The 16,776-nt window shown below is 39.3% G+C and overlaps 2 protein-coding genes across 4 annotated transcripts in view; both read right to left on the bottom strand.

Moving 5' to 3' along the window:
- Positions 1 to 12,814, bottom strand: part of nbn (nibrin) — a 25,329-nt gene extending 12,515 nt beyond the window's left edge. The window contains exons 1-13 of one of the 3 annotated variants that reach the window (XM_050047772.1): positions 12,654 to 12,814; positions 10,534 to 10,655; positions 8,792 to 8,919; positions 6,944 to 7,103; positions 6,745 to 6,848; positions 6,518 to 6,635; positions 3,895 to 4,085; positions 3,664 to 3,764; positions 3,023 to 3,155; positions 2,721 to 2,929; positions 1,603 to 1,777; positions 831 to 1,488; positions 621 to 710 (exon numbers count right to left, since the gene is read on the bottom strand). In XM_050047772.1, the coding sequence (XP_049903729.1) occupies positions 621 to 710; positions 831 to 1,488; positions 1,603 to 1,777; positions 2,721 to 2,929; positions 3,023 to 3,155; positions 3,664 to 3,764; positions 3,895 to 4,085; positions 6,518 to 6,635; positions 6,745 to 6,848; positions 6,944 to 7,103; positions 8,792 to 8,919; positions 10,534 to 10,655; positions 12,654 to 12,684 (2,220 nt within the window). In that variant the 5' untranslated portion in view covers positions 12,685 to 12,814. The remainder of the gene's footprint in view (positions 1 to 620; positions 711 to 830; positions 1,489 to 1,602; positions 1,778 to 2,720; positions 2,930 to 3,022; positions 3,156 to 3,663; positions 3,765 to 3,894; positions 4,086 to 6,517; positions 6,636 to 6,744; positions 6,849 to 6,943; positions 7,104 to 8,791; positions 8,920 to 10,533; positions 10,656 to 12,653) is intronic. The other 2 variants (XM_050047773.1, XM_050047774.1) reach the window with 2 other exon arrangements.
- A 1,531-nt stretch (positions 12,815 to 14,345) lies between these two features.
- msmp2 (microseminoprotein, prostate associated 2) lies at positions 14,346 to 15,986 on the bottom strand. The gene is made up of 4 exons (XM_050046838.1): positions 15,859 to 15,986; positions 15,668 to 15,778; positions 15,071 to 15,179; positions 14,346 to 14,813 (listed from the first exon to the last, which is right to left on the bottom strand). Exons 2-4 carry the CDS (start codon positions 15,774 to 15,776, stop codon positions 14,639 to 14,641), a joined length of 393 nt encoding a protein of 130 aa, XP_049902795.1. The 5' UTR covers positions 15,777 to 15,778; positions 15,859 to 15,986; the 3' UTR covers positions 14,346 to 14,638.
- Positions 15,987 to 16,776: the final 790 nt, after the last annotated feature.

The following is a 16,776-nucleotide window of genomic DNA, read 5'->3' as shown; positions in this document are numbered from 1 at the left end:
TAAATAATCTTGTTCAGTTTACAATATATATATATATTTATTCACGTTTATGTTTGTTAATAATTCCTGTTTATTTAACTATATATTTGTAAATACTATTGTTTAAATTTCTTATATTTTCACGTATCTTTCCTCTCTTGTCCTCTCTTGCAAGGAGCACCTGTAACATAAATAATTTCCCCTCGGGGATCAATAAAGTATTTCTGATTCTGATTCTGACTGAGTAAACTTGAATCAAAAATGTTTTGACTGTTGGCTTGAAGCCACTGAAAATAGTTAGTATTGATTGACTTTGATTCATCCAGTGCTGTCTNGAGCACCTGTAACATAAATAATTTCCCCTCGGGGATCAATAAAGTATTTCTGATTCTGATTCTGACTGAGTAAACTTGAATCAAAAATGTTTTGACTGTTGGCTTGAAGCCACTGAAAATAGTTAGTATTGATTGACTTTGATTCATCCAGTGCTGTCTGTCCCGAGCTTAAGAGTAATCAAAAACCCTGATTTTGACAATAAATAAAGGCAGAAAAAGAAGTAAAATAGTTAGCTGGATACTGTAGCTTATTTAAAGTGAGGAAGAGAGAAAACTGTGACAGTAAGAGCTTTACACAGAACTTACTTGGACCTCCTGTTTGACTGTAACCGGTTTCAGAGGGGTCTTAGTCTCTTCTTTAGGCTCGGTAATATCTCCTTCAAGTAGCGCTAAATCCTGCAGGATTAAACATGTGCAGAAACAGTGAAACATGATTGAAAATATAACTGAGACTTTTAAGTTTTCCTTTCTCTTAATAATTGGAAGCACAAAAGAAGGCAGACAGTAAATCCTCACCTCAATGAAAGACGCCTCATCATCATCAAAGGCCTGGAGGTTTTTACTTGTACTGGCGGATGACACTTCCTGAGGTTTGCTGGACTCCTGATTAGTTTTCCTGTGCTCTAAAGGATCAACCTTCTCTTTCTTGATGGAGACAATATGTGGTGGAGTTTTTTGGTGCTTATGGGAATCTGACTCTTTTTCCAGGCCCACCTGCGACCTCTGGTTCTTTCCTGTTTCCTCTACGAGGACCCGCTGCCTCTTGCTCAAAGACGAAGCCTCCGCAGTATTTGAACTTTGTTTCTGTTTGGTTGTACTGTGCACTGTTAGCGGCGCTTTCTGGCCCTGATTGCCTGAGGGCTGCTCATCGCCGAAGTCCATATCCAGAGACATAATAGACTCCAGTTCATCCATGTGTATGTCTTCTTCCAACTCCTTCCTCTTTCTACTCCGTGGCTGCTCCGGGACAGCTTGGGAGACCTCTGACCGTCCAACAAAAAGGTCAGCTGCTGACCCCAGTGCAGTCTGGGATGTTGTTGCAGGGGCTCTGTCTGAACGTGAGTATGTTTCTTCAGATGTGGCTGAAGTGTTTGGTGCCTGTATGCCGACGGATGATTCCAGTACAGGCCGTTTTGACTCTGACGTGACAGCACAGAGCTCGTCCTCCAAAGGCCTTGATGACAGGATGAAACAAAGAGAAGGGAAAGAACAGACTTCAACATTAACAACTTACTACCAACACACAAAAACAGTGATATAGTTCTTGTTTTAAACAGCAGATGTTTACCTCTTCTTATTGACTGTTTGAAAGAAGTTGGTCAGAGTTGATTGTTTCTGTGGGGAAGCTTGTGCAGAGTTTTTCTGTTTCTGAGGAGACTGCCTCTGTACGAATGTCTTCTTGCCACCATTGGTCCAGGGAGCAGATGGCTGGGACCTGATGCCACTACTGCCTGCACCTGAAACTGCAAAAACATTGACTGACTGGTCAAATTATTACAGGCCTATCATTAGTGCATTCAAGGGACAGTTCATTTATTTCTCGAGGTAGAGGATCAAATCAAATCAAATCAAAACAACTTTATTTGTCCCAAAGGGCAATTCAGTTTGACAGTTCACCAGGCCCTACAGATGCCACTGTCCACTATGCCTGCAGCGTGTTAGCTTAGCTTAGCATAAAGACTAGGAACAGGGGGAAATAGCTCGCCAGCACCAGCACTCCTAAGGCTCACCAATACGTATAATTTCTGCATAAATCCTCTAAAAAAATTATTAGACCTACGTTATATACTTTGAGTTGTGTACTTACGTTATCCCAAATGTTTCCAATAATGTTTAAACCCAGAGAAATCTGTAATTTTATTCAAGGTAATGGTGCATTTCATTTGGTCTGTTAATGTCATATCCCCTCTAGCCACCGAGCTAAAGTGTATGATGACATTATAATGTTACAAAAGCATTACTAAGAGATAGAGGCAGTGGTAGAACTGCAACGCCCATGTTCTGTAAGGTAGAATTACTGTTTTTATCAAGCGTTTTTGAAGCGAGCAGAGATGACGGTTCAGATGGTGTCGGGAAAGTCTGTCTGACGGCAAGGTAAAGCTGTGCATATATATTTATATCGCATAGAATACACCTAAACTGACACTGATTTTTTTGGCTGGCCCTTTTTTTGGTAGCTAAAAGCTGTTATATCACTCTCTTCAAAGCCACCTTTGACATTTTACCTCGCAGAACACAAGAGTTTCTGGTCTACCACCACCTACATCAGTTTGTGCTTGAGTTCGCCACAAAACGTTAGCTATAGTAGCTATATGGGTGAGGGGATCTGATGGTGAAAGACTCGAAAAAGAATCTGCATCAAGCAAGAAAAAGCGGGATCAGTACATCTTTCATTCCTGCAGCTACCTGTTGGTTTTGTCTCGGGCTTTTTCCACGGTGAGTCCGTGTTCTTGGTAGCGTTGAACGATGAGCTCATTGTGTCAGCCACAACGCACTGAGTGGGCATCTTCTGAGCTTCGGGTTTGGATCCACGTAGCTGACTGCCGCTCTGGTTTTGCTTTTTCTCAGGAGTCTCCCCCACCGCCACCACCCCTGTGACTTCTCTCAGCTCTTTCCTGATCAATAAAAACAATTTCACAAGTCAGACAGGCAAACAGAAAAAGGACGACTCTCACACATGATGAGTGTGTGTCTGTGAGTGCTGGTACCCCTGTGATGGCTCTGTGTTTGCTGCGTAAGCCGTGATGTTCTGAGATGCTGCCGGTAACACAGTCTCATTCACCGCAACGCTCTGTGACAGCGAAGCACTCGGGATTCTGGGTTCCACTTTTGGTGCTGACTCTAAAATGTAAAGAAAGATAGAAACAAAGACGTTAAAGGGGCTCTGTGTGAAATTTAGAGTGTATGAGTTGTCTGCACACGGTTCTCAACATGGAGGTGGCTGAGCAGGTGGCTAGCAGCTAAAAGTGCTAACTCCATAAAGAGCGCTAACCAACAGCAACAGTGTTAACAGAGCTAACGGCGTTAACCGTGGGGAACCAGAGGGTGGGTGCTACACTTCCGTGATGCCACTGTCCCGATATCATCGTGACCGCTGTATGAGCACAGTGCAAAGCGGCGACATTGAGCTAAGCTGTGGGATACGCGCAGCCTGACCGGCTTACCACAACAAACAGAGAAGCTCAGACTGAAACACACAGAGGCGCGGTGACTGCATTTTTGGATCAGGATGCCATTACGCCACTATATCTTTACATAGCAAATAGCGGTTGGCTGCTTATTGATGCTCTGAATGTTGCGTACAAAACCTCTGAGTATATAGTCAGTGTTTTCTTCTCTGGTCACCCACCTGAGTCTAGCGCCACACTGGACGGATTGCAATACTTGTCACAAGAAGCATAGATGGCAGCCAAACCGATTTCAGACTCTGTGATGACTCTGAGGCCTTTCCTGTGTCAGTGAACAAAGGAGAGATGCCAGAGAGAGTTTTAAAGTCTCCACAAATTGTAACCATGACAAATAAATTGCCAAAACACACTCTGAAGTGCTTCTCCACAGAAAAATGGGAGTTTGTACAAACCTTTGAACAATGTTATTTACAGAGTTTGCCCACTCCGTGGTAGAGGAAGAAAGCAGAGTTTGGGAGCTGCCTGTCGTAACATCGACCACACAGCTCTGTGCAGACTCTAGCAGGCCCCGGGGCAGCGAGCCCTCCTGCAGCAGCTGGCTCCTGCCACCTCCAAAACCCACTGCTGCACTCAGCCGCTTCAGCTGCAAACAACATGGAAGAGCAGGAGTTACACATGATGTAGATCAGAGAGACAGACGGAGTGTCTGTGTGTCTCCATCCTACCATCCTGTGATATTTCCCCTCAGGTTAATCTGACTGAAGGCTTGAACCTTTGAGTGATGCATAAATATTTTAGCTCTTGTAAAAGCATTTGTTCCAGAGGATAATCTATAATGCTGTTGTACTCATGTACACTTACAACTTCAAGTTTGGAAATTGCAGAAACATTCACTCATAATGTGATAATATCAATTACAATTTGCATTTCAGCTGGCTTCTTAAAGCAGGGATGCAAACACATTACAGCTGGCAGAGTTTGCTCTCCTGGAAGCCACGGAGTAGAAAGAAGTTTAAAAACATCTATAAGGCCAACAAGACGGTGCAGATCAGTCTGCTGTCCCTGATGAGGACTCATAACATGCACGTCCTCTGGTCATCTGGAGGCAGAGGTTACATTAACCAAATATTTTCCTGTCATGAACCGAATTTTTTTAGCAATGGTGAAAAAATCTGAAGGTCATTTCGACAGATTAGAAGCCAGAGGGAAACTCTGAGTAATTCACACCCCTGCCCAGTTGGTGATGTGCGCATATTAATTGTCTAGTTTTGTCTTTGAGCTCACGTGCATGACCTCATTGTGCAGCCGTCTTTAGCCATTGCATTTAAAAGCTATATCACTATATACCGCTGCAAAATGTCCCAGCAGCAGAATGCCAGAAGTTTCTTTGCAGCATCAGTGTCTCTGTTCATCTTTTCTCTCCGTGCCCTTGCAAAATCTTTAACATTGTTCTGTAGACTAATTGTTAAAAAATGAATATCACTGAATGAAAATTAAATGTTATCAAAAAATATCTTATTGTGCTATTCATCTTATTATCTTGTGAAAATGAAAATAATGGGTAATGATAGATAACTGAATTTTTACGAGCCTGTCTGTCACAATGACGGACAACAAGAAAGTCTAACACAACTGCTGTCTGGAGGTTCCGATTTTCATCCATGTATGACTCATGGCTGTGGTTTTCTTTCTTTCTTTCTTTCTTTATTTATTTTTCAGCATGCATTGAGTAAAAACAACCCAGTAAAATGCTGAATTTACTAGTCAATTAATTCAATTTCTTGATCACAGTTTAATAAAGGCAAAGATTTGTCTGCTTTCCTTCATATTTAAATGCGTACCTATTTGCTTGCTGATAACGCCATGAAAAAATATTCCAATAAAACTTTGGACCCTGGTAAATTGTGACGGACATAATTACTGGGGCACAGTATTTTAAACAGATAAAAGTCACATTAATTCTAAATTTCAGAGCTTCATCCCTCAGGCTGTGTCTATTTACTACATTAGAGATGCTCTGATACTATTTATGAATTCCTGATACCAATTACGATACCTGCACTTGCGTATTGGCCAATACAGAGTAACGATCCAGTAGCAGTGCATTAAAAATAGAAGCTAACAGCTGTGTACTAATAACCCTGACACTACAGCCTTGCATGCTGTACACGTTGCCTTTTTACTGGTGGGACTGTCCAGTGTTAAATACTGACGATATTGCTGTGAGGGCTGCTGTGACGTAGAACTGATTTCTGGGAAACTATGGTTTTATCAGGGTGTGAAACTACTTTTAACTTTATTTATAAATTACATGGTATCAAATCAGGGCTTAGACTAATGTGCTCACTGACACCTGATCCAGCATTTTAGACAACATCATTGTCTTCACTGACAATTTTTCTGTATCAAACAAATTTACAGTTAATTGGAATTACTTTCCACCACAAATTTACATTTATTTATTTTATATTTTATTTGTCATATTTTATCCCTGTATATTTTAACTTGCATTATTTTATCTCTTAGATTCGCATTTTTTTTTTACTTTTGTGATTTTCTTTTCTTTTTTTAGACATATTTAATCAGCATTGTTTGAGGGAACCTGAGATCCCAGATGCTCATCTCCACTGACTGCTTCTATGTAATTGTTGTGGACATGACAGTAAAGACTGTGATATTTTCTAGATTAATAATATAGTTTACAAAATCAAGTTCAAATCTACTGTGAAAATAATCACTAGCTGCAGCTGTTGTAAAAAAACACACTCTCCATGGAGCAATGAGTCTCCCAGAGGATCTCCGAACTGCTGACTGCCTGGCAACTGATGTTCAGCTGATAAACATGACGCTCACAAGATCATGTGACTTCCCATCTTTTCTGAAGCTAATGACAGAAAAACAAGCCTCTAACAAGGGCTCATCTCTTTAAGTGTTTTGTTCTCCTTGACTGACTGCGGAGGATAACTACAGAGCAATTATAACTGATCACCTGAACCCTGCTATTCTGTGACCTAGTGATCTGCACCGCATGAGACCAGTATTAGCTCATCATCACAAGAACAGAAGTAGACGTACTTGTTTGGCACTGAGGAATATGAAGGTCTTTCCGGTGAAAAGCTGTTTGCGAAGTGGAATCACTCCAATGTTAACATCCTCTTTACTCAGGCTGGGCTCATCGATCTCAGGGATGAAACTTAAGAGCAATGAACAACACAGTTAGTGAGATAATGTTCAGTTCAGTGTGGCCTCTGATGTTCAGGTCATCCTCAGTGTGAATGTGTAAACGTAAGGATGCATTGTACCTCTCAGCTTTGGGAGGGGGTAATTTCTGCTGAGCGGCTTTGCTGAGCTCTGAGAAGAACTCTGGCTTCACGATGGGACGACAACACAGCAGGGCAGAAATAGTCTAATCAGGAGAACAGGAAGCACATTAACACATGTTCAGGGGCAAACACACCACATGTATGTAACCTAATGAAGACATAAAGGTGTGTTCCTGACCTTGATGGTGACTTTAGTGGTGGGCATGACCAGGTGGGTGCAGTCCTCAGTCCAGCTGTTGACCAGCTTTCCACCCAAAGCCAACACAGCCTGAGAGAGCGACGCCTTGCCATCATTGTCCAAACACGAGGAACACACCACTGGCTTCTGATGGTGCACGCTGAGATGAAGAAGTGACAAAGAAGGAGATTCATGATGGAACATGACTTAATATTAACCCTTTGAAACCTGGAGCAACATATTTTTTCTTGCGCTGTTGAATTTTGAATTTGGTAAAATATGTCCCACAAATTCCAAGAAAAACAATAGACTTTGAAAATTATTAAAAAATAAACTAGTGGAAAAAACAAAAAAGCTAAAAGCTAAAAGACTGAACTGTTACCGGTGTATGAAAATGGGTAACCAAAGAATATTCAGTACAATATGTATCGATAAATCAGTATTTTTTACAACACAACTATCATATCCAGATTGATTTTAGAAAGTCTGGACAGCAAAAAACAAACAAACACATATAGTGCAATTTTTGAAAATCTATTCCAAACCTCATGTGGAGGCATCTGAAATGTGAATCCAATCAGATTTCTACAAATGCATCTCGGGCTGCTCTGGTCGCTCAAATATGATTTCAAAGTAACATAAGGATAAAAAGATTTAAAAAAAGCAAAAAAAAAAAAAAGAGCAGCCAGCTCACTCAATGTAAAAGTCCATGGCACAGGCAGGCAGTCCAAAAAATGCATCCAAGGCACTCTGACTGTAGTTGTTTTTCATCTTTATGTAACTATTTGCCCCATCCTCAAAGAGCACCTGATTTTTTACAACTAACTACATAGTGCCTTAACCCGTTGCAGCACTCCCTATTTTGTTCTTCCTCATTATCAGGTGTCAAAGTGTCTTCTGTACCACTTGCAAAGCAACAATTTCGTCAAATCCAGAGTGACAGAAGTGCTGAGCAGAATCCATGCTGCTACTAGCAGAGCACCATGAGGGACAACATAGAGAACAACAGTCTGTGAACAGACGGCAAAATAAATTGTCTGCAACTGTCGTGTTTGTTTGGAGGGCGTCTCTAGCATAGCTACGTAGTTACTGACACCTACGTTGTTACCAAAGCAACCCATGCAGATAAGTTGGTGATGTCTGGACCATAGACTCTATAGACCAGTGGTTCCCAACTGGTCCAGCCACTGGGTCCACATTTCTCCCTATAGCCATTAGTTCAAGGTCCCACAGTTTAATATATTCAGCGTCATACTTATGTTTGGCCATGTTGTTGAGCTAGTTTGCTGTCTCCGTTCAGTAGCTGTCCGTTAATCACTTACTCTACAGCAGGAAATGGCACTTCAAAATAAAAGCTCTGTGTCAGAAATTCACTGCACTTCAATATAAAGTGTGTTTTTTGAAAACGTGAAGCTTTAGTAAGTCACTTGCAGCCCATTCAGAATGGCCTTGCTTCCCACTTTCGGACCACAACGTACCAGTTGGGAACCACTGGTGTAGACCGTTTCACTGAAATTTCACTGCCTTGTTTAAGTTGGGCCAGTGGTGCTGCTCATGATTGAGTTTGGCGGGTGTATGGAGGTGACCTAAATGGCTCTAAATGACGTCACCAGTACAAGATGGCAGCGCCCGTCTCCCAGATGTTTTGGCTTCATTTTCATGTTCACCGTCTTTAGATAAATCTATGATCTGGACACACAAATCCGATCTAACCACTTGCAAACAAGAATGCAGACAGTCTGTCTTAAAGATCTGATTTGAGAACTGATTTGATTTGCCTGAACAGGGCCTCACTTATCATAGCTGTGAAATAAAACATATCTAATCGGGTCTTGTTCAGTTACTCACCTGAATTTGCTTTGAAAAACCCCAAATGTAACATTGTCCCCTGACCTCAGGTTCACCGATGTGTTCTCTGCCACGCGCTGGTCGTTGACAAATGAACCGTATTTGGAAGAATCCTTTAGAGTCAGAGCCTGGGAATAAAATTCATAAAAGCAACTCATGAAACTGTCAACAAGCCATCTTACACCCTCCTGTTCAATTATTTATGTCTCAATGAGAAACCTCTCCGCTCAATAAAACCAAACATAGAAATGTATCCCTGGCAACCTTAAGTGTAGGAACAAATGTGAAGAACTTCAGCCTCGTCTAACACACTAAACAGAAATAAGACTGTTGTGAAATGTGTAATTTTGATTCCTTTGAGTATCAACAGATAGTGAATCACTTTTGGACACTTTTATGGTACAGCAGGATTGTGAACTGATGAATTAAAATGCACACAGTAAACAAAAAGAAAGAAACCCCAGAGGATTCTGACAAATACTGATGAAAAGAAAAATTTATCTTAGAATAATTGTTTTTTAATATGCAGTGACAACAAGGTTAATAATCCCTATGAGACACAATACAGAAAAAGCAGTAATATTACACATTCTCTCAAAACAACAGACACCTTCACCCATAAAAAACATGACTGGCCTCAAACTTTACTTTTGTATTTTAAAATTGGATTTGTAGTTTCATGGTTTGCGGCTGATTCGCATTGTGGTATTACAGGGAAAATTATTAGCGAGCATTTATTTAATCATGTAATGCAAATGTACAGTAGGTAATCTAATTTTTGGGGAAAAGATCAAGAATGAAAATAAATAAATAAATAAATAAATATAACATTTTGGAGAAAAAATACTGACATGTTTCTTACATCTGAATTACTGAAATTGAAAAAAAAAAAAAAAAAAAAATCTAATTTAAAAAAAAAAAATTCTTCCAGGTCTCAGGAGGATCTATCACCCTGTCATTGTTGTTAAAATATCACTTCTTGCATGTGTTATTATTCAAGAAAGGCTGCATGGTTTGAAACTAACCTGGTAGGTAAGTGATAAAGTACTTTTAATATTTTATTTTTCATTATATGATCATTTAAGGGCAATGCTTTCTAGTAAAATGTCCTTTATGTATTATTTTATCTATTTCTTGGACAGATTGCATTTGTTTATCATAGGACAGAATACAACATTCTTTGTCTGAAATGTAATGTTATATTACATGTAAGAAACTATATATGTTCTTGTCAGATAAATGTTTTAACACTGTAACTGTAATTTTGGACTGGGTACTTGTATGTGTATGACACAATAAAAAACATATTTAACAAACTACTGGACATATCAAATCTCTGAGCAGCCACTTTATAAAACTGGGTGTTGCAACACCTGAAAGTGACAACAACTTCATGTTTTGTTTCAGTTTCATTTATGATGAACTAGAGCACCACCTCCTGGGCAGAAGTGGTATCACACACACAACTTGTTTCCAATTTAAATCACATTACTCTCATCTACTTGGCACACTATTAGAAGATAGTGGTCAATTTAATACCTGCAAAATGTTAACACTCATATGAGAGTATCTGCTATAGAAACTGTATATGTTTTTAACACTTACATAAGCAAACAAATTGCAATGTGCTTGGAATAAACTGAGCACATGGATTGACAATAGAGAAATCATTTATTTATGTTGTTGGATTTCTTTGAGCAACATCTGTGGATGTTTTAATTTTGTTTTGTTTTTTCTCTCACCTGGTCAGTAGCAGTGAGGTGAGCGTGAGCCCTGCTGATGGACTGGTCATTGTGGAGGAGGATGTCACAGTTCTTGCGCCCCACCACGTACTCCTTACTGGAGAGGAGATAGTGGGTCTCACCTGACAGCAGGCAAGTTATGGATCTTAGAATATAAAAATCACAACCAACCAACCTAACTGTGGTTTTACAAACTCATCTATTTACACGGCGAGTTGTAAAAGAATTAAGTGCGTGTGACCTTATATGAGTGCCAGTCCTCTCTCCATAAACCTGTCTCACTATGCACTAGAGCTGGCCAATATGCGGTGTCTGGCACTGAAGTGTTGGTGGCAGATCCTTTAAGTCATGTGGGTTGTGAGGCTGTGGGTAGGGATGCATGATAATGTTGGCACATCATTGGTATCGTCCAACATCAGATTTAAAGTAAACTATCAAAATCAGCCAACATGCTTTTTCTTAATTTGCACAATAAATAAATATTACATACACTGACAAGTATTGTATTTCATGTCTCCATCTGCTGGTGGGCCATCACGATAAGAGTATGCATGAATAATATGATGTGAATTCCACTACAGAAGACACTTGATAACTAAAATTAGGTGGGGAAAAAAGTGGATATATCAATATTGGATGACAAATAACTTGTTATATATCAGTGTATCACATATTGGCAAAACATCTAATATCATGCATCCCTAGTTGTGGGGTACCAGCACGTCCTACAGATGCTCGTTCAGATTGGGATCTGGAGAAATAGAAGATTAGGTCGACACCTTGAGCTGAGCAGTTTTGTGGTGTGGCATGGTGCACTGTCATCAAGGAGTGCCATTGCCATGAGGGGAGGTACTTGGTCTGCAACTGTGTTTGGGTAGATGGAGTGTATCAAGTGGCATCCACACAAATCCCAATGTTTCCCATCAGGACATTGCATTGTAACCAGATAATCAGTGATGTTCACTTCACTTGACAGTGGTTTTAATGTTTTGCCTGATTGGTGCACATCACCACATTGTGCCAATTGGGCTTGTTGCACGACAAAGATTAATCTAGTCTGCATATCATCTTTCAGGGAACAAGAGGCAAGATGTAAAATTCCAAGTTCAGTAGGGCTGTAACTATTATTTTCAGTCCAAAAAAAATAAAAAATACTGTATATACCGTAAATAATGTATGTAATATTCATTCATTGTGCAAATTAAGAGAAAGCAGACTGCATTAATTTTATCAGCTAATATCAGCCGATACCGATGACGTGCTGACATTATCGTGCATCCCTACCCTCAACCTCACAACCCACAAGACTTCAAAAATCTGCCACCAACACTTTGGGGCCAGACACCACAGCACACCCCCCAAAGGCCCTTGGTCCACGGCTTGATAGAGCAGAGCCTGTTGATCAGGGGAACCTCTGGGGCTCTGGCACGTCCCACGAATGCTCGATCTGATTGGGATCTGGGGAATTTGGATGCCAGGTCGATTTATGTAACAATACTCTTCGAGAATTGTATTTTAGAAATGGTAGAAAAGCACCAACCCAATGAGGGATTTGACGTTTTGTCTTGTCAATCATTCTCATGACAGCTGGCTTTTAATTTCCTGTTGGCATCTAAAATGTGATTCTATCATTTCATTCTAAACAAACATTAAATCACTGACTGTGATATTTACAAAGATAATAAGTCCTGCACTGCATGCTTCATCTTCATCATCTCACATGTTCAAGTACCTGAAATGTCATAAATATATACATAATATACATATGAAAGTGACTGACCGTGTGTGTTACTGCTGGATATAAGTTTGCTCTCATCCCTGTTTTAAACAATGTCATGTTCAGGTACATTTAAACTGCACATGTATGTTTGCAAAACAACATTAGACAAACATCCTCAACTTGTGACGTTGACTGATATGCCTGCAGTATAATTACATGACTAACCAAAAGTTAATCACTCCCACGCAGCCCAATAAACAAAATCACTGACATCTCGCTCAGTTCATTTCCTGTCTCTATCCTTAGGTGTTTAACCATACCGTTATCAAGGCGTTAACTTCAACATGCTAACTGTGTGTTTAGCTAACGTTAAGATGTCAGCCACAACAGATAAAGTTACCTCCAGGCTCCAGGGGTGTCAGTATCCACATTTCACTGCCTTCTGTTGCCTGTTTATTGATTCAAACCAGCGATAAGTCACGAATCAGGCAACTTTTTAAAACTGCAGCCAATTTACAGCAACTACCATAAAGTGGACATTTACAGCGCGCCACTGTGTGACGTCACAAGTCTGCGACACAGCTGTCTTTTCAAAATAAAAGCCAAGCCTACATCCAGCAGGTGTTAGTAAATCTTTTACAAATTATGATGGTTATATTGTACATATTTGAAGAAAGATATTGACAGTAGCCTTCGTCATGTGTCCCTAACACTCACTGGTGCTCTACAAGACGAAAATATAATCATTTAAAATGGCAAAAGTAGTAGAAAGTGCATTTTTTTCTCCAATATGTTGTCATTTTCATATCAAAAAAACTCATTGTGGTACTGGGTAGTACTTGGACTGTAGATAAACTGGGTTTATTACTTATTTATTTAATTGGGTGGTAAATAGACTGGTTATAGTTGTATATTAGTCGTAAATATATTTGGGATTTTGTTGAAATGACATATGAGTTAAAAGAAGGGGTAGCGACCATACCTACTCTTTTGGACACTGTTATCTTTGTCTTGTTTGCTTTTATTTTATCTATTAATCTTTTTAATAAAGTAATTCATTCGTTTATAACAATACAACAATGAACTAAAATTCCATACATTACACAGACAAACACATCTACATGCACTCACACACTCTGCTTGCTCAAATATCAAATAGAATACCATTACACCAAATATTTCCCCACATCATTTACAATTTCCTTTCAGGCCTGCATTCCCTGCTTCCAGGATGTTCATGTGTGGTTCCAAGAGCTCTTCAAATAAACACAAGAAGTGTGTGCTCTAGAGAAAGGATCAGCACAAACTTCTTGTGTTTATTTGAAGAAATGTACACAGTTAACATTAGTGTAAATTCACAGTTAATTATAGGCCCAAATATTGCATTACTTTCACAGTAAAAATGTAAAAGTACAGGCCATTGTTATAATGCATGAACAACTAGATGCTGTAATTTCACAATTACATACTGTAATATCACAGGAATTCATTGGTCATTGCAGCTGTGAAGTTCCAGTATAGGCCTACAGTTGTAAGTCTACAAAAAAAATACTGTAATATCACAGCTGTAAAGTTACAATAAGTTACTGTGAAGATATTTAGCAGTAAATTACTGTGAAGCTTACTGTGAAAGTCATGCAACATTTGGCCAGTAATTTACTGTGATTTTACGCCGAATATTTTTACAGTGTAAGTTAGTCTTTCCAGACCTATAAACTCCAAGAGCTCTTATATCCACATTCTCAGTGATGGGTGCATACTCTTCAAACATAATAAAAAGTTTAGTCTGTTTTGATGTTTGTATAAAGTCCCCTGGGTGTATTCTTTGCACACAGAGTTTTCAGCAAAGGGGTTCTTGGCCTGAAAAATGTTGAAGATGCCTGACTTTGAGTGACATTAATTCTTCTATATGTTTGCAAATACTGATTGATCAGCCAAATATGTTTATAATAGCAAAATATATATTCTGTTCTGGGTTGATGTCCCCTGTCTGACTGACATTACTTAACTGAAGAGCAAGCAAGTGACAGAGCAATTATGGTAAATTGGCAAATAACAAACAACGCATTTGACAAAAACTGAAATTGGACATACATTTTTATTTAATCTTAAAACATGAACCTGAAACAATCCAGACATTCAGACAAAGTCATCAACAACAAACATCAACAACACAATTTCAAAATGTGAAATTATACATATAAACAGAGTTAATAGATAATTTCTATGGCAGTTATTTGCAGATTACGTTATAAAATTCAGTACAGTTTCGTATGTCATAAACCTTCTGATAAAACAAAACCAGCAGTCTTTATTGACTGAATCCATAATATACATCACACATCACTATAGGCCTATTGATTTATTTTTAATCAGTTGTTAAATTCAAAACAGAGGATCATTGTCAGATTTCCACGGCTGGCCTGCAGCTGGTCTGAGACGGCCTCGTCCCCAGAGGCAGGGCAGTTTGTGATTGACTCTCATCACTGCGACACTCGTACAAGAGTCAGGCTTACGGATGATCTCACACCAGTCTGGATAGTCCACAGGTTTAGATCCACTGCGGGCAAGATCAAAGCACATCAATTTCAATTGAATTCAATTTCATTTATAAAGCCCAATATCACAAATCACAATTTGCCTCAGAGGGCTTTACAGCATACAACACCCCTCTGTCCTTGGACCCTCAGAGGGAAAACTCCCCCAAAAAAAACCTTAATGGGGAAGACAGTAATGACAACAGCTACAATAATTTTACTAATAATATTTTGTCCTTTCAGGAGACACTGTTAATTTAAAGAACAAAAAAAAACTTACTAGTCACAGCATCCTACTCCAAACGGCTCCATGCAGACACACTGGTAACAGTCACTGGTTATCCAGCTCTCTCCTATCCCGTACACCTGTCCCATGTGTTCACAGCTCCCTGGAAATATCAGTTATTGAGACATATGTAGAAGAAGAAAATGCAACTATACAAAATATATCATTTTACTTAAGGAGGGGTACATACCAATTAAATCATAAAAAATTGTCCTTTTTATGCTGTTACATAATTACAGGCTACATGTTTTGATATTAATAATGCTTCAGTATTTAAATGTTGCAACAGGTTGACTACTTTATATACTGTTGGGTTGTTTATTATATAACTATGCATCATATTGCATAAACTGATCATATGTTTTGAATGGAAAAAAATCTAAATTTGTAAAGTAATTGTAATTTTAACTGTCAAATAAATGTAATAGGATAAAAAAAACACAATGATTTCCTCTGAAATATAGCGACAAAGTACAATAAGTGCCTCAGAAAAAAATATTTAATTACTCTCTACCACTTGACATGACATATGAGTCTGTGGGATACATCACGTCAGCACACATACATTTACAGTACATAAACATGCTGCACCTTTAGTGTTGAAGAAGCACTCGCCACTGTTATACACAGAGAAACACGGCACACTGGCACTGAGGAACATCAGTAGAGACAAAAGCACTCCTCCTGCTGTGTTTGCCATCTCTGAAAAGAAGCAGCACAAAGGTTAAAATAAAGAAAAACGTAATAACCACATGAGAGAAATACCAGATTAGTAGTCTTACCTGTTTCGGTTTCCCACTATGTGATATAAAGACCTTCCTTTTCTTCTCTTTCTCCTCCTCTTGCTTTCATCCACCCTCTTGTTGCTTTTTGACTCCCTCTTTCGCCCTCTACTCTTGATCTGATGCTCTGCCTCCCTGTGGGCTCAGATATTTATACTGAACCAGCGCGTCTTTATCTCTTCTTTCTTCGTTGCTATTTGTCCACCCACCCTTGCCCCCCCATACATTAATTACCCTCTATATCTGCGTGCACACATACAGTATACACACACACACACACATTAACACACACGTGCATACGAGCATTATTATTACAATGTTCGTCATCCCCTCTTGTGCTGCTTCACAGAAATGGCCCGAGAGTATACAGCGTGCACTCTTTCAGATAACATTTGTCTCAGGCGGTGGCTTTTGACCCTATCAGTAGATCTCGCTGGTGACACCATCCATACGACAGCCAGCCGGTGGCCTATTGTCCTCCATGCAGTGTGACCCCTTGACCCCCACACAACATCCATTCACATGTAGACGTATTTTATTGTGAATTACACTTAAACGATGCTTAAAAGCTCATTTGAAAAAAAAAGTTAGTTTTTTTAAGCTTGTTTTATTGTGAAAATGTTTTGTTTCTATAGTATTATTTAATTATCGTCTTTCTCTTACAACCAACTGATGATCAAATTCCCTGATGCCCATCAGTTGCTTAATTCAATTTCATTTGTTGTTAATGAATCATCAAGCTTATTACAGGATTCTTAATGTGGTTTTACATGATCCACTGAACTTAATTTTCCTATTAAAAGGCTTTGGCATGGTATGTTTGTGCGTCACTGTGGGTTTTATTGTCAGTAGCAGGGTGAGCGGCGTGACGTGTGAGGTCTTCTTGGTCCAACTGGAGGTTATTTTTGTGCTGGAGGA

The sequence above is a fragment of the Epinephelus moara genome, chromosome 6, assembly GCF_006386435.1.
Source record: "Epinephelus moara isolate mb chromosome 6, YSFRI_EMoa_1.0, whole genome shotgun sequence".
Lineage (NCBI taxonomy): Eukaryota > Metazoa > Chordata > Actinopteri > Perciformes > Serranidae > Epinephelus > Epinephelus moara.
This window is presented reverse-complemented; position numbering and strand designations above follow the sequence as displayed.